Source organism: Mesoplodon mirus, assembly GCF_964341445.2.
Source record: "Mesoplodon mirus genome assembly, chromosome: 1".
Lineage (NCBI taxonomy): Eukaryota > Metazoa > Chordata > Mammalia > Artiodactyla > Ziphiidae > Mesoplodon > Mesoplodon mirus.
The window spans coordinates 78,099,359-78,126,147 of record NC_138976.1 but is presented as its reverse complement, the minus strand read 5'-3'; the positions used below and the strand labels follow the sequence as shown (position 1 = coordinate 78,126,147).

At 43.2% G+C, this 26,789-nt stretch overlaps 1 protein-coding gene across 10 annotated transcripts in view; it reads right to left on the bottom strand.

Annotated features, from left to right (window-relative positions):
* Window positions 1–26,789, bottom strand: part of MAMDC2 (MAM domain containing 2) — a gene marked incomplete at its 5' end in the record, with an annotated part of 443,561 nt that overhangs the window by 51,353 nt on the left and 365,419 nt on the right. For all 10 annotated transcript variants that reach the window (XM_082633490.1, XM_082633489.1, XM_082633491.1 and 7 more), the window contains 4 exons: window positions 4,724–4,989; window positions 7,807–7,950; window positions 14,177–14,270; window positions 17,836–18,092. In XM_082633490.1, the coding sequence (XP_082489616.1) occupies window positions 4,724–4,989; window positions 7,807–7,950; window positions 14,177–14,270; window positions 17,836–18,092 (761 nt within the window). The remainder of the gene's footprint in view (window positions 1–4,723; window positions 4,990–7,806; window positions 7,951–14,176; window positions 14,271–17,835; window positions 18,093–26,789) is intronic.

Here is a 26,789-nt window from a genome sequence, read left to right as displayed (position 1 = left end):
TCATCACGGGCTTCCCTGGTGGCGCAGTGGTTGAGAGTCTGCCTGCCGATGCAGGGGACACGGGTTCGTGCCCCGGTCCGGGAAGATCCCACATGCCGCGGAGCGGCTGGGCCCGTGAGCCATGGCTGCTGAGCCTGCGCGTCCGGAGCCTGTGCTCCGCAACGGGAGAGGCCACAACAGTGAGAGGCCCGCATACCGCTTAAAAAACAAAACAAAACAAAACAAACAAACAAACAAAAGTGCTCATCATAAGAAAACAAATTTGTAACTGTGTGAGGTGACAGATGTTAATTAAACATTGCGGTGATCATTTCACAGTCTATACATATACCAAATCATTATGTTGTACATCTCAAACTAATATAATGTTATATGTCAATTATACCTCAATTAAGGAAAGAAACTAAGATTGCAAAGCCATTTCAGTAGTAGAGTGGAGATTTGAAGCCAGAGAGACTCCTGTGTCATTATCCCTAATTGCTGTGCTATCCTGTCTCCAAGATGACGCAGGAGAGGCCCAGGAGGCCCAGGGCACCCTAACCTATCCTGGGCAGTGAGCCAGAGGAGGGGTCTCTGAGGAAGGGACGTTCAAGCCATGACTGAATTAACAAGAGTCTAGGCAGAGGAAATGTGTGCAAGGGCTCAAAGTGGGAGAGCGCAGTATGTTCCAGGAACTGAGTGCAATGGGCTTAGAATGGAGGGAGAAGCGGCCAAGCTGGGGAGGGGATTGTGTCAGAGCATGAGAGCCTTTTCCCTCAGAGCAACGGGAAGCCAGGGGGTCACTGCACGGGAGGCTTCCTCATCATCACCCTGCCTCTGGGGAGAGCGCAGATCGGAGGTGGCAGGCGTGGACTGCAGGTGGGGTTGGCTCTTAATTTCAACTTTCAGAATCAGCTTAGGGAGCAACAGTTCTCATCTGAGAATTGCACGCACCTCTGGGGCCATTTGGAAATGTGTGGAAATAATTTGGGTTGTTGCTGCCACTGCAGATGTCAAAACCCCAACCGTGTGAGGCATGGCCCCCCACAAAGGTAGAACTGTCCTCTTCTAAATGCCAAGGGGGCCCATACTGGGAAATCCTGCCATTGGCAAGGCACTGAAGGCTCCACTGGAGGAATATAAATGTTTTAAGCCATGACCGTGTAAAAGCAATTGTATAGCTGAGAGAATTGAGAGGTGGAGCGGGCAAGCAAGGTGAGGGGAAATAGAGGGGTGAAAATGCACTCACTGTACATAGTGGGATGTGAAGGGACACTACCTAAAGTTTATGGAACCAAAAATAGATGGTTAGGTGTATTAAAGTTACAAAGGGAACCAAGAGAAAAGTTAAAAATATAACTAAAAATTGTGAGGAGGAGAGAGAAAACAAAAGGAAATAGTGCAAATAAGCTAAATTTCTTATCTTTCATAGCAGGGAGTCAGCAGATACTGCTAAGGTTAATGAAGCAAGAAATGAGGTGGAAATAGAATATTTAGAATTATAGAGGAAGGCATCAGAAAATCAGGAAAAACCCTTTAGAAAAAGAAGTAGAACTGGAGTTGGCGTTCGGGGGTGGTTAAGGGAAACTCTGGCTTTTCATCTTGTCCCTTCTCTGAGATACTGTCTGTATGTTTGTTCCCACCTGTATGTGTTACATAAGTCAGTGAACTTTAGTTTCCCGCCTTACTCAATGCTGCCTCTATGGATGTCAAATGGTTCTCTCACTCTCTGAGCTGGTTCTGTTTAGAAGGGACCCGCCAAAAACTACTAGCCACCTTCAGATACGTGTCCAGAGTTTTCTGGCATTGAACTGTACCTACCGTCTCCCCACCTGCACTGGGGCCAAATCCCTGAATAGGCTATAAGAACTTCTCTGCCCCCACTGGGTCTAGATCCAGTTTTCCTGAAATGGCTAGGGAGGGTCTCTGTGGTCGCTGGGAGGGGTGGAAGTCAGCCAAAGAAGAAAGGGCAAATTCTCTGGGGCACCCTTATTTGCTGGGGGGCTTGCTCCCATTCCATGGAAGTCAGGTAAGAGCAGACACTCACTCTGACAAGCAGGCAGATTACTAACACCCATGTTTTGTGAGTAGCGGATGGGGGGAGGATTGGAGGCAGGGAGGGAGGGCTAAGCGTTGGGGAGAAGGGAGGAGTGGGGTGAGGCATGAGCAGGAGTTAGAATCCAGCATGGCCTGAACGCTAACCCTCCGAACACCAGCTCAGCTGGGCCTCTATTAATCACTATTTTTTTTTTTTTTTGCGGTACACGGGCCTCTCACTGTCGTGGCCTCTCCCATTGCGGAGCACAGGCTCCGGACGTGCAGGCCCAGCGGCCATGGCTCACGGGCCCAGCCGCTCCGTGGCATGTGGGATCTTCCTGGACCGGGGCACGAACCCGTGTCCCCTGCATCGGCAGGCGGACTCTCAACCACTGCGCCACCAGGGAAGCCCAATCACTATTTTTTATATGTCCAATTGGTAGAACTACTCCTCTATTTTTCTATATAGCCCTTCTGTGAGACACTGAGATTGTACTGTTGGTAGTTATTTTATGTATCTGTATCTTAATGTTCTATCATCTGTGATCTCATTCTCAGAAGCAGGATCTGAGCCTCATTCATCTTTGTATGCCCTGCACTGAGCATATACCTAATAAATTATGGTTGAATTAAGGAATAAATAAATGAATGAATAAAGTCAAATAAATGAATGAAATATTTATTATATTCTCCTTTTTTTTGAAACATTAGCAACAGAGGGTGTGGAGTACAACAAAAATTCTATTATTTTCTGGTGCATCCCTGATTATGTGGATCTGGTGTCTCTCCGATTATGTGGGTCTGGTGCATGTTTGCTCTGTGTGTGTGTGTGTTGCCGTAACTACTTGAGAGAGTTAAATAATTGGTAATGGGGAAAGAATGTAAGCCTTTGGGATCCCTAAGGGGTGCAGGGAAGGACTAAGAGATCAAAGAGGAAACGCAAAAATGCTGCAAATGTGAGATGACATTTATAGAAAGATAGTCTCATTCAGGAAATGTTTGGAACTGGCTAGGAAGTAGGCTTAAAAAACATAAGCCTAGGCTAGGAGTTGGAACTTGGCACCAGAAACATCAATTTGTTTCCTCTGTTGCTCAGGGGGATGAATCAAATAGCTCAGTTTAGTCAGGTGACCAAAATAGGATGGGATTAAGAAGGGGATACCTACAACAACCTATTTAGTCAGCATAAAAACAATACCAGGGCTTCCCTGGTGGCGCAGTGGTTGCGAGTCCGCCTGCCAATGCAGGGGACACAGGTTCGTGCCGTGGTCCGGGAGGATCCCACATGCTGCGGAGCGGCTGGGCCCGTGAGCCATGGCTGCTGAGCCTGCGCGTCCGGAGCCTGTGCTCCGCAACGGGAGAGGCCACAACAGTGAGAGGCCCGCGTACCGCAAAAAAACAAAAAAACCCAATACCATCAGTGCTTATAAGATTGTGATAAAACTTGTGTGCTTATATTCTGCTACAGGTATCATAAATTGGTTTGACCCTTTTAGAAATCAGTAAGTCAAGGAGGCTGCCATGTCATTATAATCATAATTCCTTCTTGCCTAGCAATGAAAAAGAACTTTGTAAATATTTTCAAAGATCTTTGATTAATCATTGTAAAGATTTAATCATGCTTTGGTGGGTATTCCAATGAACTAAGAGTAACCAAGCAACGTTATGATGGGAATGGTGTACAAAACTTCTTTAACAGGAAGTTATAGACAAAGCTATGGTTCCGTCCAGATGGTTATAGCTAAGAGAAGTTTGGGCCATTAATGTTTATGAAGAAGGTTCTACAGCTCTGCTAGGCACGTATCTTCCCCTGGGGAGCCTGGACTTTGGGTAATTCCTAGTTAATGAACATGATCAACTGACCCATCCATTCTTCAGTGCTATCTATTGAGCTCCCATTGTGTGAGGCATCTGTTTGTAGGAAGGGACTTTCTTTTAGCTTCTTTTTTGCACAGAGGGTACATGAGAGAGATCTTCTGACCAACTGACAGATGAAACAAAATGGATTTTCCCATTCTAATTTCATCTGGGTTAGTTGACAGAATTTATTGCACCTGTAAAGCTTCAGTTTAAGTTTGTGAGTTGTAAAATTCAGGAGATCACAGTTTTCTTTTGTATTTCCCCCACAATAAAGATCTCTTTGTTTTCTTATTGCTATCAAATACGCTGCTGTTGGTTCCCTTATTTAAATTCTCTCTGTCTGGGTTGGCTCTCATATTTTACTGAGTTTCCCCAGCCTGTGTTCAGCTAGAGGTTTAGGTTGTTGACCTTAAAGCCTCAATGTAGAACCAGGCTCACTGATTTCACATTTTGAAAGTACTAGCATTCGTGTGTGTGTGTGTGTGTGTGTGTGTGTGTGTGTGTGTGTGTGTGTGTGTGTGTGTGTGTGTGTGTGAGAGAGAGAATTGTGGCTTCGAACTAAAGTATAGCTGTTGAACTTGGATTATTCACATAATCTCTGTCTTTGGACTATCCTCAAGGAATCTACAGACTAAACAAGCAAACTCCCTAGGTGACCATGACCCTGAGAGACAGAAAACTGAAAAGAACTGAAGGATATAACTTGTGCATGGCTGTGGACAGGGTGTGGGAGTGGGGCTCTCAGCTTGAACAGAAGAAAAACAATGCATCACCAGTTGAAAATAATTAAACAGAAATTCACTAACCCAGTTTAGCAACTGAAAATTGCAGAAAGGCTCTACTGTACCTTGGTAGGCATGGGCTTCTTAAAGGTGATTTCAGCTTGCATCCAAACGCCCCTTGGGGACTCCAGCACCGACCAGATCTTGTCTTGAACCATGTGGTTCTCTTCAAAGATATAAACTGCTAGGGTGTCACTCATTTTTAAAAACCCATAGATGGCATAGTAAAAACGCAAACAATACTGCAAGTTTCCTGGCAGGGAGGGACCGTAGAGCCTTCCAATGTAGCCAGGCTGAGATGTAAACTTTGTGTTGGCCATCAAGAAATACCCTGCAAATAGGACAAAGCATTCAGTGCATCAGCAATGAAAAACCTAAATAATTCAGCCCAGATTATCAAGTGGGAAAATATGGTTCAAGCAGTGGAGTTTGCCAACAGAGACTATTTCTATAGGCTTTAAATGATAGAAAGCATTTAAAATACTGAAAATATCTGTGTGATTCTATTGCTAATAAACCTTCTCCATTTTTAAGTAAACCTGTACAGATTTCCAACTGCATATGTCCAGATTCTAGTCATCAATCAGGATTTATATTTCTTTTTTTTTGGCCGTGCCGTGGCTTGCAGGATCTTAGTTCCCCGACGAGAGATTGAACCCCAGCCCTCAGCAGTAAAAACATGGAACCCTAACCACTGGACCGCCAGGGAATTCCTAGGATTTCCACTTTTCATGAAACAAAAAGGATGAAATCATCTTGGGGTTCCCCACTTTTTGGACAACCAACTGACAACTAGACTGAGTAGTACTGAGTCATAGAGAACACAAGGCCCAGAGCAGATTTTCCTTCTTACCCCTGCAATGACCAGTGGAGGGGGAGAGGTTACAGGGCCTGGCAGTCCTGGGGGTGTGATGGGTGGGGGGTGGTTTGTGTATCTGGGCAGAGCTTACTCTCTTCTTCATATGTTAAGCCTGCTCCTAAAAAGCAGGTTTTTAATCAGATAGACCTCCCAGGTGCTGAAGATCTGATCTTCCCCAATTTCTCCTAAATAACATGAAAAAATAAGATCAAGAACCTCCCTTCCCACATGCTCCACCAACCCCATGGTAAACTTAAAACAGTTTATCATGTTAAATTACGTGTCCTATAAAGCTGGGGCAGAAAGAAAAAGAATAATACCTTGCTCTTTTTCCTTTCCCTTTTTTGATCCTCCTTCATCAGTTTTCTTTTGGGTGCCTCAGTCTTTGCTATACAGTTTAGTTTTATTTAATCCGGCAAAAGATTCTTTGGTTATTTCATGAGTGGTGTTATGGAATGAATTATGTCCCCCCAAATTCATATGTTAAAGCTCTAACCCTCAATGTGACTGTATTTGGAGACGGGGCCTTTAAGGAGGCAATTAAGGTTAAATGAGGTTACAAGGGTGAAGCTTTAACTCCCATGTGACTGGTGTCATAAGAAGAGGAGACAGCAGAGATCTTTCTCTTTCTCTCTCTCTCTCCATGTGTACACACGGAGGAAAGGCCATGTGAAGACACAATGAGAAGGTGCTTTGGAAAAGGCAGGAAGAGAGATCTCACCAGAAACCAACCCCAATGGTGCCTTGATCTGGGGACTTCTAGCCTCCAGAACTGTGAGAAAATAAATTTCTGTAGTTTAAGTCCCCCAGTCTATGGTATTTGTTATGGCAGCTCAAGCAGACTAACACAGGTGGCCAATACAACAGCCAGAGCAATCTTTTTTTTAAACCTAAATTTAATCCCTCTCTTCTCTACTTAAACCCTTTCAGTGGCTTCTCATTTCCTTTGTAGTAAAATCCCAGTTGCTTACTCTGGCCTGCCACACCCAAGATCTTCCTCTCTACCTTCATTTTCCTTCACTCTCCTCCCCACAGTGTAGCCACTCTAATCTTCTAATTCCTGGGAGTATCCAGTTTTTTCCCAACTCAAAGCCCTCACAGATGCTGACCCCTCTGCCTGGGCTGCTCCTGCTTCCACACATAAAAGCCACGCAGATAAACTCCCCACCCAAAATGTGGTTCCTTATTCTCTCTCAGAGGTCACTCTTCATGTCTCCCAGCACACTCCACAACTGGTAATCTTGAGTCTATTTGCATATATGTTTGTTTAGGGTTTCTCTTGCCCATTGAAATGACATTCAGCCAGCAAGGGTGGGATACATACCTGATTTTTTCACTATTGTATCCCCCAGGGGTTAGGCTGGCCAGGGTCAGAATAGGTTTTTATTCTGTAATTCTACCAGTTAGCCAACCCCTAAGCAAAGAATACAAAATTACAAGTATGAGATTGCAAGGGCCCCGCGAAAGTGAGGGGCCCTGAAACAAGCTTCATCAGCTTTCTGGTAAGTCACCCCCGTGCCCAGTATATAAATAATTGTTGAATAAATGAATTAGACACTAACCCCTTGAGAATAAGCTCTTTCCACCAGTCTCTACTGGAGTGGGCTTCACAAGGGCTCCCTTTACCGAGATAGGTAATCCTTACATAAGGGGAGCTCAAACTGATTTCTAAGAGCTCCTTGTAGGTCCATCCAAAATTTCCCAACAGCTGTGATAGCTTTCATGCCCCACTATATATTATTTATTGCAATAAAACACACAAAACATAAAATATACCATTTTAACCATTTTAAAGCGTACAATTCAGTGGCATTTAGTACTTTCACAATGCTGCACAGCCACCACTATCTACTTCCAGAATATTTTCATCACCTCAAAGGAAAACTCTATACCCATTAAATAGTCACTCCCCATCCTCCTCCCCAGCTCCTGGCAACCACTAATCTGCTTTCTGTTTCTATGGCTTTGCCTCTTCTGGAGGTTTCATATAATTGGAATCTAATAGCTTTTTAAAGGTACTTCTCCATCTAAAATGAAGAGCAAGATAATTTCCAAAGGTTTGACTATTTAATTAACTGGTAAATACTTCTGCTAGCACAGCAACTTGAATTCGTTTTGAAACATGGCCAGGCACAAGGTTACCTATTGTCTTTGCTTCTTCACAGCTGCTCCCACACCCACCTCCCTTTTTCAAGTTGGTGTCCTGGTGAGAACGGCTGGCGAATGGCGATGAATACTACCCGCTCCCAACCCCCAACATGACATCCCACACAACAGACTCTGATTTACCTAAGCCTGAAGTGTGGTCTCCCGCCCGATACATGTTTGGTCTTACTTTCACTCGGGTCCAGCCTGGACCTTCTTTGTCTTGGTAAAAGTTGCAGAGATCTTTCTCAAAATTGCAGCTTGCTTCTACGGCACTAAAAGGACGCTCTGAGCAAAGGAGAATCAAAGTTAGAGTGAGCCAAACCCAAGGATCTCAAAGGACTACATTAACTGATTGACAAATATGTACACATTTGTACCAGGGGAGCTCAGAGAAGTAACACACAACAAAAATATTTTTACCCTAGTGGCATGCTGACAAGTTAGCATCAAATCCACATTTCAGCATGACAGGAAAATTGTTCTTTTCCTCCCTAAAGGGATGGAAAGAAGGAGCTCTGTTCACATTCTCTACAAAAATGAAGTACCAGACTTCAAAAGGAATTTCCTTTCTTGATGTAAAGACTGAGAGCATTTATTCACATACTTCTTCACAATTTAAAATTCATTCATACAAAATTAAAAAGAAAGAGAAAAAGTAAGGATATTATAGAATTCTTAATTTCTTTCTGACAGATATTTTAGAAATAATATTTTCTAGAAATAGTTTTCCTTTGTTGATCAATCTCTATGTCAGAAGCAGAGCCACTGTCTATTTATAATTGACATTAGTAGTAAGAGCTGATCAGCTGGAAGAGAATCATTACTCAGTATAAATCACATTGCTCAAACAGTCACACCAATTCTGTCATCTGTTCTGCTATTATTTTGGCTTTTGCTGAGTTCTGGTGTCACCTACTCTGGTCTGTAAACATCACCTCATCCCAGATTGCCTGGAGGAAAGGGAACATAAAAGATTTCTGCTCTTTCAAGAATGATGTGGTCCTAGCAACAAGTAATTGTAAACCTCACTGTTCAGATTGCCCTCTGTGTCCAGAGGAGATGTGACTGCAGCGGTTTGGGACACATTCAGTGCAGCCAAATATAATCTTGTTCTGCACACTGACATACACTGGTCTAACCTTTTAGGGCCAGAGACAGCACTGTTTTGAATAAGTGGAAAATCATCTCTAGAGAAACACTTGAGTTCTAGGTGCAGGGATCTGATGAAACAGAAAGCTGTTTAGGGACAAAGACTCAATTTGTCAATTTTCAAAGTAAGAAAACATTCCAGTGGGCTGAGGAGCTGGCCCGGATAAAGAGGATGAAAGACGCGTGACAACCAAATGCTACAAGGGGTCCAAGATTCCATCTTGGTCCAGAAAAACAAATACCTATAGAAGACTTTATTGGCGTAATTGGTGAAATTAGTATATGGACTATAGGTTAATTGATAATATTGTATCAGTGTTAAGTTTCCTGAACTTTATAATTATTCCATAGCATGTTGGAGGATGTCTTTGGTTTTAGAAAATACCCACTGAGGTATTTAGTGGTGAAGGGACATAATATCTGCAACCTACTCTTAAATGGTTGATAAAACAAACGTGGCAAAATGTTAAACGTTTGTAGGTCTGGGTAAAGAGTATACGGGAGTTCTTTATCATATCCTTGCAAATTTTGTCTGAGTTTAAAATGATACTGAAGAGTTTTAAAATGCTAAATTAAAAAGAAAAGTGATTAGCACCACATTACAAAGAGAGAACAGAAAGAAAGTGTTCCTAGCAAGTGTACAAGGAGAGGCCCCTGATGAGCCAGATAGGAAAGGAAGAGAATTCTCAGTGCTCCGAGACTGGTGGGTTAACCCACACACTGCTCTGTCTGACTCTGTCAGCATCAAGGTGACTCTTTAAGCTGCGAAGATAAAGCCATGAAGATATTCATTTGAAAATGAATATGATGTCATACAAACAAGGATCCTTTGACATCCCCCCATGGAGATCTGAGACCATGGGAAACCCCACTATGGTCTCCAGTCTGGGTCACCCCTCTGCCACCTGGTAATGAAAAAGCAGATGGAAATTCAGATCTACAGATGGCCATCTAGCTCAGAAAATGGTGTGGCACTCCCAAAAGCCATGCATAAAGAGAATGGAAGGTCAGTGAAATTATTCATCAGGAATACATCCTAAGGAATATACACCTGGGCATCCACAAGAGAACCATAACCCATTTCCTAGGTGTGTGGGAGGGGGTGAGAGGTGGTATTAAAACTTGAAAGTAAGCAAGGCTCTGTTGTCTCCATAGTGACAAACTGAGTCACACAGAGAAGATTTTTCTGAGGATGCAATTATATTCTTTTGCTAAACACTTAGTCTGAGCAATGGATTTTTCTGGGGTCCTAAGGTCTGATAAAAAGAAAACCTCAAAAGCATAACTCAAAGCCTAAATCTTTTTCACCCAGAATGTTTCTTCTAGCATGAGATAGTATCTAATTACTGAAGATGAGGCCAGAGGGCCTATGCGTGACCTAAAATGAGCTCCCCAAAGATCTGGGGTGAATGAAGAGCCTTTGCTTCAGGCTTGTTTCAGAAGCATGAGTCAAGTGGCAATCATAATTGTATTTGGAGAGTGTTAATGACATATTTGAAGCATAGGGAGGAATCAGAGGCAACTGGAAGTCCCTGAGCATCAGCTGATCATCCCCACCCCATCCAAAAAAAGAAAGTCTCTCTGAGCATCATAATGTACCATTTAGTTAATTACTTGATTTCTGACATTTGAACTTTTTAGAATCAGGAGGCTCTGAAGATAAACTAATCAGGTAGAGGGTGTTGCAGTTTGAGAAGAATGGTTAGGAGTATTTCTCATCTTTTCCTCTGCTTCATAGAGTTCATGGAGATGAACTCAGTATCAGTCCTCAAGATCTAAGAGGCTTATCAGCCCCTGTAGTGCTAGAGAGACTTTGGGTGTGGTGCTCTTTAGGCTGCTAAACTTGCACAGTAGTTCTTATTTTAGCACAAGCCAGTCCAAAAGCAAGCTGGGACAGTTCAAGGCTGGCGAGGGAAGAGAGTGAGTGGGAACTAGCACCAGACTGAGGAATCATGATGGAGCAGACTGGGCCACTGATCAGGCTGTGGAGATCTTTGAGGGCCTCTGAGCTAAGGAAGACTGTGACACCTCCAGCTGTAACCTACACAACAACTGGAGCCAGGTTTCCAATTAGACAAGAGGTCTGGGCAGTGTGTTGTTGATGAATGGTTAATATTGGGACTTAGGCCCAGGTAGACATTCTTTCAGATGGATCCTCCCAGACCCTGGCCTGGGTGTGGGGCGAACCCAAGCCCAGAGAGGAAGTTAGGTCTGCATATGGCACAGCCTGGAGCACTCAGTTTGGGAGTTGGGCATTGAGGCAGGATTCCTAGAAGTGAATGGAATCAGCTGTTAGGCATTCAAGGACTTACAGACTAAGAGGAGAGCTTATTCCTATGATCTAGATTCTAGGCCAAATGTGGCGGTAGATGGGGAGTTTGTGGGTGGAAAAGGCTTGGAAAGGGAAGTGTGGTAACTCAAGTTGAGGGGATGGGGTGAGGTCTCACTGTCCTCTGGAAGCATCCTGGGGGAATATTTGTGGGGTGGTGGCGTGGTGACAAGCCACTGGTGCTTAATACCTGCTACTCTGAGATAGGTCTCAGGTCTGGGAAATTGGATTAACTCTAAGAGCAACCAGATGGCGGGAACAAGATGCTTCATATGTTGAAATAATTCCTGTCTCAGCTTACTAGGGAGATGAGGGAAGAAACCACCAGATCCAGCTGGGAAAAGCAGAGACAACAAGTCTGAAGCTAACCAAGATAAAGAAAAAAATGTTGGCACCTGTTTCAAAACAGAAGGCCATAAACTATTTGTGAAATGCAAGAGGAAGTATGAAAACCAGAGGGTTCAGCTTCTAAGACTCAGAATCTGGCCCACAGCTGCTTAATGAAGGGCATAAAGCAGGCTCCAGCTTACATATTCATCAAAGCAGTGCCCTTTGCTGGTTCTCTTTGGTTTCAATCTGACCCCCTGTTCTCTAGGGGAATGGATGGAAATATTTTGAAAATTAAGTAAATAATATTAGGTCTCATGACTAAGCATTTTCTGTGTGCCATACTCAGCTAAGGCTGTCACAGACATTATTAACTCATCATTCACCCCGACAACTCTATGAAACAGATTCTTCCATCCCTGTCCCATAAAGGTGAAAACAGAGTCTCAGAGAGGTTAATAAACAAAGGTTACACAGCTTGTAAATGGCAGAGTACGGATGCGAGTCCAAAAGGCTGGCTCTCAAGCATAACACTTTGATCATGTAATTAAACCATTTTAAAGCAAAGTTGGTATGTTGGGAAGTTCTGAAGACCAATACAGGACCTTGGTTAACTTTATATAAGAATGTGAATCCCCGGTGGTCCTTATGGAGGGAGGGTCTGGGCTGGATTTTACAGACTGAAGGGTCCCCAACTCTCTTAATAAGCGGTCCTTATTTTGCTGGAATCTTTCTTTTCTTTTCACCAGTCAGTGGGAAAGAGCTCACATATAGTCTATATATTTTTAAAGGGGAGAACGTTTCTAAACATTCCTTTCTAAGGTGGCCCAGTAGATTCTATCACCTTCCAGCTGCCTCTTCACCCCACCGGCTACCCAGTAGAGATGTGGAATAAATACCTCTTCTCCCATATTATAACTTGGAAATATAAAAAAAAGTTCAGTGTAAGTGCCCAGTGACTGAGAAGACGAACTTTCTGAAAGTAATCACAAAGATGTGGTAAAACTACTATTAACATCACTGAAATATTAACTGATGGAATTAGGGAGTAATCAGATGTAGAGAAGTAAAACAATTTTGCTTTCTGTGTTCTGTCAAATTTAGAGACTCTTTCAATTTTTGATTATAGCTGGATTAAAGCATTTTAATGAAAAAATATAAGTATGTAAATCCAGTCTGGTTCTATCTGTTTCACTCATTTTTTTAAAATTAGAATTAGTCAAAAATAACATTTGGTTTTAGCTAATTAGCAAGTTTCTTTGTAATTTGAGGGTAACAGTTTAGCTTGAGTAGAAAACATTCTTCCTGAGTTCCCTTGCTTATAAAATATATATTTGAAACCATATTAAATTAGAGACTAACTCTACCTTAAGTGAAAGTTGAACTACCAAGGCCAAGTTCAAAAATTTACTTCCTGTGGTTTCCTTTACTCATAGAACAACCTGTTAGATCTGTGGGAAAGAACTACAAGACAGAGCTGCCAAGTAAACTATGAAAAAACCTAACAAACTTTTTATCTTAGGTATTGGCATATCCCAATGATCTGTACTGTTCTAGGGTGTGGTGGCTTAGGAGTGAATATGATTTGAACCTAATACATTTTTAGAGGGTCCTAAAGTAAATCGCTTGAGGAAACTGGATCCCAAAGATTACAGGTGGGGAATTTTGAAGTGTGTCCATATTTCATTGGAGATCAAAGAAGCCTAACTAAAAGAATTGTGGGCTGACTCACATGATAACTTCTTTTTGAAAGGGTTATTTTATCTTGAAGATGATGAGTTTGGAGGAACTAAGGTGACTGGCAGTGGAAAGAATCAGAACGTTTGAAATTCCTTAAACATTTATTGACTTAAATAACTTTGTGTTACACATAATAAAAAAAAAACCCTTTACAAAAAAAAAAAATTTACTTCCCACACTCCAAAACCCAGAATGAGAGCTCCTTAATAAGACGGATGACCACAGTGTCTCCCTGGGGCCTCTTAAGGAAACAAATTCACTAAAAGTTAAGGTTGACTGCATGTATCTGGGTTATCATTAATATAGTGTCACCCTTCTTATTCTAAAACATTTGTTTTCTAATTCACTTTGAATCAATTTGTTTACCTATTTTCCCAGAAAGTAAAAATTTCCTCTTTTTCCCAAACACCAAGTTTATGGAAACAAAATTGGCCATGATAAAATAATGTGAGGGTTCACTTAGAGAGATTAAACTGAGTATATATTCTGAGGCCAAAAGCCATCATAGAAATGTATACCAAATACTAACATCTTTAAACAGGAGGACATTTAAAAATTAGATTCATAAAATTAGTTTTTTATAACTTTTTATAATTCTATTCAGTAGATTTTGAGAGAGTTTTTTCCACCTACTCAGCCACCTGTCTATGGACCCAAGATACCCTTTAAAGAGAAAGATGGAGTGGGAGTGAGTTAGCATTATTTAATTTTAATTTCTTAGTAGGTAGAGAAGATAGAAGCTTCTTAACCCATCACAATTGACCTCTGGTATCAGAAAAATTAGATTCACTCTGTGAGAGAAAAAAAGAGTAATATGCCAGAAAAATGACTATTCGGTTAAATGATTTTTAAGGATAAGAGGAAGAGATAGGGAAATTAGAAGGAATTAAAGCAAGTCTTGACCACAGGCATCTGTTGAGAAAGGAAAATTCCAGATGTGAGGAAGAAGAAAAAGAGAATGCTTACCTGTTTGATTATGGCAGGGAACAGGAGAGAAAGAAATATCATCCAGGGCAACATACCCTCCTCTGGGACCATTGAAGGCAACTTCAAAAATAACCTGCAGAGGAGAATGACATATTGCTACATGTTTATATTTTCTTTTAGGCTTAAGTTCTTGTAACTATGATTTAAAATGGTGTGTCAATCTAGCCAGGTGTATAGGCATTTGGGTAGCTCCCTCCTTAACCCACAGTTTTCTTTTGGGGAGAGTGAATACTAAGCCCTAAGTGGCATTTTATTGGTAGACTCCCCCCCGCCCCATCCTGCCCCTTGAGTGTCAAAGTACCTATATCACTTTCTGATAGAACTACAGAATTGACAATTTGCATTATGAACTTCAATTAAAGAAACAACAGCCTGCTTGCAGAAGGCAGGCTAATTTTGCCGCTGCCCTTCACAGAGACCTAGGCCCCTCCAAGGTCCTTTCCCTTTTTCATACATAAAACTCCATGTCCATCTGGACAAAGATGCAGAGATGATTTCCTGATGCCTAAGTCAGAATCAGGCCCAGAAATCCTAGGTACAGATATTAGAATTTCAGCATAACCTGGCATGCTCAAATGGTTAAAGAGAACACGGGGTTGTTAATGAGTTCAGCCCCCTTTAGTTATACTCTCTTCTCTGCCACCAACAGTAAGTTTGAGGTCAGTGGATGACTTTCTGCTTGTGACCATGGGGATCAGGTGTGGTGAGTCCAGCGCTCACCTGTGTTGGGAAAACTACCCAAGTGTGCAGTCCACTCTGCTGAATTGATAACATGAGAAGATACAGTGTTGAGCAGGGGTGGAAACTCAAGTGCCTACCCGGGCCAGGCAGGTAATATAAATGTGTGACATGGGTTTGGTCTGATGCAACAGGAAAGGGTGTGAAATGGGGAGCAAGTCTCATCTAAAGGGGCAGCTGGTACCCAGCTTCGTCAATTGCTGATGTGTGGGAATTTAGGACTAACATGCCTGGATTTACCAAACTGTCAAGAGGACCTGGATCTCTAGATTTTTATTTGAAATCTTTGGATTTTTCAATGTTAGCAATTAATTCAAAAACTAAAACAAACATGCAAAACAGAAACAAAGAAACAAACATATACCACTACAGCAGCTAGGCAAATCATTATAGGCTAGATTTGACCCACAGGCGTCTAGTCTTCAACCTCTTCTAAGGAGAATGGTGTCTTGGCAGCAGATAGACCAGAGTTCAAATCCCATTTCTGTCACTTACCAACTAGGTGACCTTGGGTACATAGCTAACCCTCTTGGGACCTCGCTTTTCTTAGTTATAAAATAGGTATTATAACACCTACCTTGTAGGACTGTAGATGCCACTAAATGAGATGCTGTATAAACAGATCCTAGCATGGAGTCAGGTGCATAATGAGCTCTGAACTAAATCCATGCCTTTTCCTCCTGGGTGACACCCCCTCCTGAACTCACATCCATGTTTGAGGCTAGTTAGCCACTAACTAACTCCAGCTTGTCCCTTCTCCACTCTAGGTCTCAATTTCTTAATTTTTAAAAAGAGAGTTTGGACAAGACGGTCCCTTTCGGCTTAACAACAATGGTCCTTAGATACCTGGTCTCTGCAAAATCTAAGAGGGGCCCTGGAAGCTTGTCTCTGGCAATACAGGAAGGGCTGAGAACCAAGGAAACAGATGTGGACGAATGAGGGGCTAATTAAGTTTACAGACTCAACACAGGTCTGTGACATTTCGTTTTCAAGGTGCCAGCTGATAAAGCCAACGACAGAATGTGATCTTACTGAACAGTAAGGGGGAATAAGAATATTTCCGATCATAATTTGCAAATCACAGCCTCTGTGCCATTATGTTCTCTCTTGTTCAGAATGAGGGTCTCAAATGTTTGTTTTCCTTTTAAAAATTCATTTGAGAATATGGGGACCTTAAATTCGCTGATTTCCACAGGATAAGTTTCTTTCCCCCCGCAATTACCAAGAGCAAATAATCCCGGTGTAATGAGTCCCGACTGCTAGGGCAAAATCACACACGTGTGACGCAAAAGGATAGGTATTGAAGTTTAGTAGTGAACTTAAGCAGTAAACAGACATTGTAACTTTTCAAGCATTGATTAAAAAGAAAATTCAGCAAGGTCTCACTCGTCTAAACGTTGCCCCACGAGTTTACGGTTGGATGAAAGGAATTTGCGAAGACGACGCCTTCACTGTGCGTGTGACTCATTTGACTTTAATAGAAGGAAAATTTTCTGAAGCAGTACGTGTATTTCTTTTCCTCCTTGTAACCCAAACTCACAGAAAATTTTCCACTGGGCTGCAAGAGCCAATCAAGCCCTGGTTAGACTTTGGGATAGGAAATAGCACACATACTGCAACAGGCCCCTCTCCGGGGCTGTCTGGGGCAAGGAGGAGGATGGGAAGGGGAAAGGGGAGTGGCAGGCACTGGACAGGACACATCAGAAACTGAGACTCAAGCCCAACACTCACTGAAGCTCCACATCAGGTGACCAGATGGCACCACTGAAAAGCATCCAGAGGATAATCTGCTTCTTTTGTACTCTAAACGGAATTAGGGAAGATATTGCAAAAAGCGCAAAGCAAAAGCAGGAGACGTTAAAACCTGTGGGAACTAAGACTGTCCTTAGAGCTCCAGATCTGCAACCACAATGTTGCACCCACTGATTCTAGAGGTCCTTGGGGTCCCCGGACAGAGCTGGCCCTCTTGCTTCAAATTTAGGTCAGATTTAATGCAGGAACTTTTCTCAGTGCCCTGGCACGCACCAGCAGTGTGACCCAGAACAAAACATCAGACTTCTTGCACTCTCCGTCTCCTCCTCTTTCATCTGTAATATGGGGATAATTTTATCTACTTTGTTGGATGGTCATCAGTACTGGGCCATCCAACAGACACATACATAGATATGTATTAATATATGTGATTTGAAAACAGGTCTGCAGGTCTGCACGGATAAACACCAAAATGTTAGTAGCTCTTATCTTTGCAGGGCTGGCATAGGGTGATTTTGTTTGATTTGCCTCTCTGAATTTTCTAATTCTTCTGCACTGGTCATTTACCACTCATGTAGCTATAAAGAGTTTTAAACCATAAAAAGTTAAAAAACTTTATAGGCCCCCAAGGCTTGTTTCAAATTAGGGCCACAATCGTTAAGTTTATTTCTGACTTTTATGACATTATTTATACTGTAAAGGAGAAAAGAAGAAAAGAAGTCATTTTGTTTAAAAAATTTAGGAGAGTATTCCCTCAAGTAAGGGAAACCTTCAGTTGCTGTCAGGAATGGAAGTTTCACGTAGAAGGCGTTTCACTGATCTCCTCTTCTGAACTCATGTGACCACAGTGCAAGGTTCAGAGGGAGAGTGTGCCCAAGAAATTTAGTTGGTTGACTGGCTTTCCCATAGTTGTCCTTATTAAAGAATACTCTTTCTAGAAAATGAAGTGATAAAGGAGGAAGGCAGAGGGAATAAAGAGGAAGGGAGAAAAGTGGAGAAGGCCAAGGAAGGGAAAAGGAAAATTAAGACTGAGACACAGAGGAAAAGAAAGAATGAGTGTGAGACTGTAGTATCTCTCGAATTCCACGCCTGGGTGTGGGTGGCATCCCTGTAGAGCGGCCAGGCCAGGGCACACCTGGCATACCTACCTCCATGGGGTACGGGGCGCTGAACTCCACCTCAGCGAGGTTCCAGTCAGCATTCCCTGGATTGCCCATTTGCCAGATCTCCTCATACAGGCCAGCCGCATCCCTCGTATACACGGAGAAGATGTTGTCGTTCCCCTGCTGGAGTTGGTAATAAAACGACAAGCAGCCAGACATGGGGGCCATGGTCACTGGGGAGATGAGCTGTGCCACCTCCTGGTAATGCTTGACGTAAACCGAGTCCACATACATGTAGTGGCCTGAAATCACACAGAGAAAACAGCCTAAGACAGGTGGGCGGATTCTCAGTCACAACTACACGATCTGGGATTTACTTCAAAATAAATCCAGTGGGAGTGGAGGAGAGGAAGCGAATGAGTTATTGAGGAAAGAAGTTTGGCCACGGGTTGATGAATGTTGCAGCCTGGAGATAAATAGTGGAGTTCGCTGTGCTCTGCTTAATACAAGATAAGCACCATTCTTTTTCTTCCCCTTAATTTTGATTGAAGTAAAACATACATATAGAAACGTCAGTGTGTCATCTGTAAAGTGTTTGAATTTTTACAAGCTGAACACAGCTGTGAAAAAAAAAAAAGCAGGACATTACCCCAGAAGTCCCCCTCCAACAAGCCTTCTTTGAGTTGTACGGTTTCTAAGAGCATACCAAACATACCATCTGTTCTTAAAATCGCAGCGACCCTCCTGTACATCTTTCCCATGTACACAAAATGTTGCTGTGTGTTCTTTCAGTGAAACTGATATGAATTCAAACTAGATGACAATTTGTACCTCTTTAATAGAACATTTAGGTCAGTCAACACTGTTGACGGGGTTAGGATTTGGGAAGTTGAACTTGGGATCCCACTCATGGCAAGGCTTTGGTGGGCTCCGGACCCAAAGGCTGACTGCATTAGAGGCATTTTGGTGAAAGAGAGAAACTGGGAGGCAGAATGGGGAGAGCTTGGATTGGACATTAAAAGAACTGACTTCGAATCCTGCTCTATATCTTCCCATCCCTGGGACTGTAAGTCACCGAATATCTCTGGGCTTCAATTTCCTGATCTCTAGAATAAGAATCAAATATTTCTCTCATACGGTTGATCTGAGTATTAAATGAGATTATGTATGTGAAGTGGTTAGCATGTGCCTGGTACACTGTAATTGCCTAACATGATTATAATGAAGTAAAGCAATGCCATTAATGTTTTTAGTACCATGCTTTCCCCAGTATGGTACTATTATTACCAGCAATTTTGTCTAAATTTATTTGAGCTGCAGTGACAGAGGAGTAATAGCAATGTAGCTTTGATAGAATGGCCTATTTACAAGCTCAGAACAATTACAGCTTAATGTCTTTGCTTTTATTACATGGTGACAGGTTTATAATCATTCCTTTCATCCTCAGCAAAATAGCAGTAAGGATATTAGGAAGAATATATGCATTCACACACTGGAGACTTACTTTGCATCTAGCACACTGCCTAGTATGTGGCAGGCCCTCTACAAAGGGTGATTCAAAACACATACATGGTCTCAGAAAGATCCTCACTGCAGCATGGCAGAGGGGAAAGGTGGATAAGTTAAAACTCATTTTCTCCTGGTAGCAAATTGTTCAACCCTTCTGAAAAATCTCCCTTGCTTAAATAGAATTGTCCGATCATTTTGCCAAGCCATGCAACTGTGAATAAATAGAAATCACAAACTCAGATGATCAGAGCAGCCAGCCAGATCAAGTATATGATTGAAGTGGAGTGGGTCAGGGAGAAAATAGAGTGATGGATTAGCTGCCAACATTGGAAATCACATTTTACCAGCAACAAGCAGCAGAAATTAGGCTTCTCTGAAAATATTGGAAAATCTGGTAGTGCTGGGTCCATATTCTCGGGCTGCAACAACCAGCTGGTGGTAAGGGGCGCCAGCCCCGTGCATGGACCTGTGTTCTTCCCTGAGAGCCCATCCCTCTACTTCCAGCTGATGCCCTGACATCCAGCCAGGTGCTGCAAGCTTTTCCCATTGAAACTCAAAATCCAGATTTTTCTGGCAAATCCATTCATTTAACAATGATACCTCTATTAGTTTGCTAGGGTCACCATAACAGAGCACCACAAACTGAGTGGCTGAAACTAAAGAGACTTGTTGTTCCACACTTCAGGAGGCTAGAAGTCCAAGGTCAATGTATGAGAAAAATTAGTTCCCTCTGATGTCTATGAGGGAGACCCTATTCTATGCCTCTCTCTCTCCTAGTTTCTTTGGCATTGGCACTCTTTGACATTGACGGATTGATCTCTGCCTTCATGTTCACATGGTATTCTCCTTTCTATGCATGTATCTTTCTGTGTCCAAATTTCCCCTTTTTATAAAGACACCAGTCATACTGGACTTGGGGCCCACCCTACTTTAGTATGACCTCATCTTAACCAATTACATCTGTAATGACCACATTTCCAAATAGGTCACATTCTGAATTTCTGTGGGTTAGGACTTCAACATATGAATTTTGAGGAAATATAATTCAACCCATAACACCTCCCACAATAATTTTTAAAATTGTGTGTGTGCCAAATAAACATATCTGCAAGACTGGAAACAGCTGATGCGCTCCCAATTGGCCACCCCTGGGGAGGGATTTTAAAGGAAGAATCAGAATGTCAGAATGAGCAGAATCCAAGAACCTCTGATAAGGAAGCAGGGCCATGAGCCCCCCTCGTAAGCTCGGGTGTCCTCTAAAGCACTGCTGGTGGCCAGGTAGCTCTGACTAATGCAGAATGGGTGTGACCAGCTAGCCCTGTAACACGCCTTTGCTCACTGAGAACGCATGAGAGTGTCAAAGGCAGAGAGGAGGTTTTTATGCCCTTTGTAATTTGTCTAACCAGTGAAACAATCTCTTTCCAAGATATCCAGCCAGGGAGAAAGGGTAGAGGAGCTGTCATACTTTGTTTCCTTGCTACCTCATTGCGGGGCCATGCTGGTGGGCTCCTGACATACTCTTCATTCAGTGTCCAGCTGCTTCACCTTTGGATCCACGACAGCAATGTGTGCCAAGGCCATGCTACATCGGGCTGTCCTCAGCTGATGACCAAGCAGAGCAGGGGTACCAGGGCAAGGCCATTCTGCCTGACAGGGGCTCTTCAGCAACTCCCCATCGGCCTGGCCCCCCTCTTTCACAGGTGTTAGCCTTCCATCCTGTGCTGAAGGCTCTCCCCACCCAGGCCGCGTTAGGACTTTTGTTGGGGCCCTAGGCACTTTTGCTGCTCTGGACCCCTTTCTCCACAAAATATATTAAAATTATATTTTATAACTGCATTCATATAAAGATGAATATGATCTAGGCCGGACCTATTATAATATTTGTTATTATGACATTCATTTTTTCCCCTGATTTTAAAATAAATCAAATTAAAACATGCTCATGGATTCCTAAAAATGTCAGGTCTCCTAGGCACTGGGACTTCTATGCCTAATGGACACATGGTCCTGGGCCCCAGCTGCTCCAGCTCTCTCCCCACTTATGCTTCCCAGCCATTTTCCCCAATAAGTCTCTTTCCACCTAAACCCAGCTTAGTGTCTGCTTCTCGGAGGACCCAAACTGCCACAGCCATGAAGCAGGAAATCAGTCTACCCAGGGTGAGGGGCACCTCCAAAGGCTCCACGAGATTCTCAGTAAATCTAGGAGACCTCACAAATCCACTAGAAATTATTCATTCTACTTCCGGAGTGCATGATAACTGTTTAGGAGCAATGTCTCACACTCCAGCCCATTATGAATGTATCTTCCTCACAGTTCACATATATCTGACAGTGTTCTTTAAAGGCTACTTACTTACCTCCTGGGTGGACAATATTTTAACCCCTGAATTTGCAGTTCAGTGCCTTGTGCCCATGCACAAGCCACTAGGCCAAGTGAGCCACAATCTCATTCCTGATGCAAAAAAACAGCAAACACAATGTGACCTGCTCAAAGTGAGTCAGAGAGCCTGCTGGGAATCAGACCAGGACTGCTGACACCAAGTCTCATACGGAACCACTAGACCAGACCACATTCTGTTGCCCCTCCCTTTCCTGTCCATCATTCATTTGTTGCCAAGTTGGGTATTATTTACTGACGGAGTAAGACTGTTTTTCACTGGGAAATAAAAGGTAGCTCATCAGAAGTTTATCATCTCAGTTGAAAGGGTGGGGATGATTCAGAAATCACCAGGTGTCTGCCCCAGGGGGCTGGGCCAGAGAAATGACCACCAGCCCAGGCTGAGTGTGTGTCATTGGGTACAATCTGCTCTGAGGAAGAGGAGCCAGTGGCTGGGGGGAGTGTGCAGGCACTGTTGTGTGTACACTTCCAAGGGGAATGAAGAAGGTAGCCTGGAGTCCTTAGGAAATTATGTCTAGTGTCTGATATTATGAGAATTTTCCTGCCCAGCTCAATGAGGCCAACCCTCCTATCTGGTCCAGGGTTCTAGAGCCGGCAGAATCTCTAGAAGAAGCAACTTTTATCAGATACTTTAAGTCCGAGTAGAAGAAACTAGGTATAGATAGATCTTAGGTGGAAAGGATCCTATAATCAACCAAATCACTGGGGATCCTGTTGAAAGATCAAAACTCTCGGTGATGCCAGCCAAAGCTCAGGCCCCTCTGACATAATGCCTGCAATAACGGCACATGTACACTTGCTTCTGAAGAGGACTTTCTTCCTTTCTTGCAGCAGTCCTCTGTACTAGCTCAACTTCTGTTGTGGAGCCAGTGGCCCACTGGTAGTCAGCCATTTTCCCTTGAATTAGGAAAAGAACTTTGAGGGCAGCTCCTGAACTTTTATTTTCAGTCTGGCTAACCAGCATTCCACAGAGATTGCCATTGGCTTGGCTGCAATGCCAATGGCGTCCTCTGACTCATCTATGATCTGGTCCCGTTGGCCACATTTGTGCTCCAGTTGCGATGTCTGCATCTGTGTCGTGGTTGTCTGGACAAGCTGTCTCCCAGGTAAGGGAGAAAATTTGAAGGAACGTATGCCAGCTGGTCTGCCACCATCGTGAGGAGACAGCACCCAAAGACAGCAAGTTATCATGCCCGCTCTCCAGTCTATGGATCTGACAGTCATCTGCTGAACCTTTAGTTCTAAGGGTTTAGGTAAGTATTACTATAATAGAGTCTGACTCTACAGTAGAGTCAGATTGAAGTGGAACTTCTCCTAGTCTCTGCTAAGACCTCAGTGCCAAGAACGATGGGGGACAAGTCCCTCTACTTTCTACAGAGTGGTGCTAGACCATCCCTGTTGGATGTGCTACCTTGTGGCAGACCTGGAATCTAAGCCAGCTCTACCAGATTAGCCCATCTCTTCACCACCCCTGCCAGCCTGTATATATGAGAAGGCCAAGAAGGGATCAGAGAGACTGGAGACAGAGTTTCTTTGAAGAGAGTTGTCACACAGCTGGCCTGCCATGTGTTTCCTTTTGATCCCCCAAGGGAACGGGAGGAGACTGCTTCCCCTTTCTTACCTTGATCCAAGGGAGCGGGCTTCGGGGAACCACTTGTAGAGAGGATGGGGGAGGGAAACTACCATCTAATTTCATCCCCACCCATGCTTGCAAGTTCCTGGGTTCTGTGACTGCCTTGGGCCTTGAGAGGAGGGTGGCAGAGTTAATGGGAGAATTTGATCAGTGGTAACTGGAGTTTGTGGGGTACAGAGGCTGAGGCCTGACTCTTGACAGCATGCAGCTAGAGGCTGTAGGGGCCTGTGAGGGCAGAATGGAGAGAAAGGATTTTTGTTGCCAGTGAGCTGTACTTCCAGAGGTTAATGGGGCAAAGATTTGAGTTTTCCCTAAGCCTAAGTGGGCAACTCAGAAGGTAGCTGGGCTAGAGCGCCTTCAACAACTCTTGTCAAAGGGACTGCATGCAGGGTGTTAACCCTAACAAAAAGGGGCTGGTGATGTCAAAAAAAAAAAAAAAAAGAAAGGGGCTGGTGTGGTGTACCTAGTGACAGGCACTAAGGGGGATTCACAGATGGCCAGTCAGAGAGTGCATCATTTTTGTCACTGGCTGTGAGAGAAATGGCCAGCATCTGGCCACCTGAAGTGTGAAGGGCATCGACTCCAGATTAAACAGCACTGGTCACATACAACCTTTTGTCGCCTTCCCTTCCATTTCTTTTCCACCTGCATCCTACCTTTACCAACCCTGGAGGAACTAAAAGCAGCAATGTGAGTGGGGAAAGAGGAAGAAAAGAGCAAAGGGAAGAAGTATGAAGAAATAAAGTCCAATCCCTTCTCTGATGCTGCTCTGTGGTCTGGTCTGGGGGAAAATTTGAACTGGATGAGAAGTTGGAGTTTTGACTTGACTGAACTTAATCCTTAAAAATGAAGCTATTTGGGGCTTCCCTGGTGGCACAGTGGTTGAGAGTCCGCCTGCCAATGCAGGGGACACGGGTTCATGCCCCGGTCTGGGAAGGTCCCATATGCTGCAGAGTGGCTGGGCCTGTGAGCCATGGCCACTGAGCCTGCACGTCTGGAGCCTGTGCTCCGCAACGGGAGAGGCCACAGCAGTGAGAGGCCTGCGTACCACAAAAAAAAAAAAAAAAAAAAAAAAAAAAAGAAGCTATTTGTTAATACTTGAAAGTGCCTGAAAGCTATGGTAAAGTCATCCAAGGACGGAGAAAGGAGATCCAGCAGAGCTTGCACAAAGGCAATGGTAAGAAATTTAATAAAGCTGCTCTCCTACTGGGTGCTTATGCAATGAACCAAATGATCAATGCAGAGAGAGAATGAACAGGTGCTGTTAAGATGATGCTTGAACTCAATCCAAACTGAAATGGGAGAAGACTGTCATGAGTTATGGAAAGATGATCCATCCATCTCATGGTCTTTGATGGAATAAAACAGTTCTGACCTTATTTTACATTTTGAAACTTTGTTCAGCTCCTTCTATGGTGGCACCATATGCAGACCTGATTTTTAAAATCTCAGCAAAGAAACAGATTTCCCTCATTATCTTTCCAGCAATTATCTTCTTTTTGCTAAGGCAGGTAGGAGACAGTAATGATCTGAGCTGTCAGTAGGTTACCCCCTGAAGGATTTTGTTTCACTTCATAAAATATTAACAAAGGGAAAAAAATCCATATGTGATGAATCCAAACTGAGTAAGAAAAAGCAACATAATATCCCATCCCCTTCAGTACTCCACCACAATCTTACTGCGGTAGTCATTTCCACCATAAGACAGGAATTTGGAGACATAGTGCTCATTTGAAAAATCTGACTCACTGTTTGGGGCTGTTAAAAACACACAGCCAAATGAAGGAAAACTTATATCCACATAATACTTTTCAGATATTACATTCACTGTTCCCTTTTCTGTAACACATAAGCCAGAGCCTCCGGGGAAGACTTCCTTCGGCAGCAGCTCTGCAGCTCTGAAGTTTCTGAGCAGGCACACAGCTTCCCTCACCCCTGCTGTTTGTTTTTCCAGTTTTCACCTGAAAGCAAAAGCATAAGCTGCTTCCAGGAAACGAATGAACAGGAGATGAGTTTATATAGAGCCAAATCTGCTGCTGCAGGCAGACACCTGAACCATTTAATCTTTCCTTTGCCACCCAAATTGATGGAGCTCAGGGAAAATCAATATACCTGGTAGAAGGCAAATGTAATAAGAAGGCAACCTCTCTCTTGTTTAGAGCATTGGAGGTTTTTTTTTTCCCCAAGAGTGATCTCGGTCAAACCTTTGAGTCATATGAGCACAGAGCTTTTAAAGTAAAACATTTTAGAATTTTTAGAACCCATCTTTTTTAGCCTCGTCCTATGCAGGGGGGAAGTCTTACATAGGAGGAGTATGAATGAGTGAGTGAGTGAGTGAGTGAGTGAGTGTGTGGGGGGGTGGGAATGAGAAGGCTCTTTGGCTACTGACTGGGCAAAACCTCACTCCAAAAGCTGAAGAGAAGTCGAAGTGAAATAGCAGAGAAGAGCTGGAAGAAGTGAGTGGAAGGTAAGTATTCAAGATTCCTGCTGATCATAAGCAGAAACATAACCTAGGATCTAGGGCCTACTCTGCCATCATCTTCCATACTGGCATTCTCAAATACTCCCCAGACATCAAAGAAGCCATCCACTCTCATGCCTGTACACCTCTGCATATGCTAAACTTATCTTCTTATCCATCAGGCCAAATTCCAGTTCTGACATGACTTCCTGTAGAAAGCCTCCCCTGAACCCCAAAACCAAGGTGGTCTTTCACTTCTCTATGATCCCATATCATTTATTTCATACCTCTATTGATCATATATCACTATGCATGTTTACATAGCATTTCAGTATTTGAATATTTTGAGAAATGCCATAATATACATTAACACAGAACTATATTAAAGGCACTGAGAAGTCCTGAAATAAATCTGTTTAGCTTTCTTTAGCTCTGGGTTTCCACAGTTTATTTGATCACATATATAGCCCTTCTTCTCTCATATAAAGACTTTTATACTCAAGTACTGGTATTCTAGGGAATAGCACTTTGGAAGAATTGGTTCCTGTGATCCCTTTGAGGTCAGTGACATTTTTTGTATCATCAAGATATGTAAGAATACCTGACCTATAAAGAGTGCTTATTATGTGTTTATTGAATTAATGAATGAGTGATCAATGAAGAAGCCTCATTCTGATGTTCAGGCTCTGACTAGGCTGACTATAATCAGATGCTTTGCTGGAAGGGAGATAAAAGTCTTCCTAGATTCCTTCCCTTCAGGCTCAGGGTCAATGACTTCTTTAGGCCTTAGTATTGATGTCAGGGGACTAAACAATGCTAGAGGGCAAAGCTGCCTGCCTTTGGCAGGTGTTTTAGAATAGCCAAGGAAGAAGAGAAAAGATAGAAAAGATGAAGAGGAGGAGATGGGATGGAGAGAGGGAGGGGAGAGGAGAGAGGCGAGTGCCTACAGCAGGGGTGATACACCTACTACCAAGTCTTTGTGCTCCTCAGGGATGGCC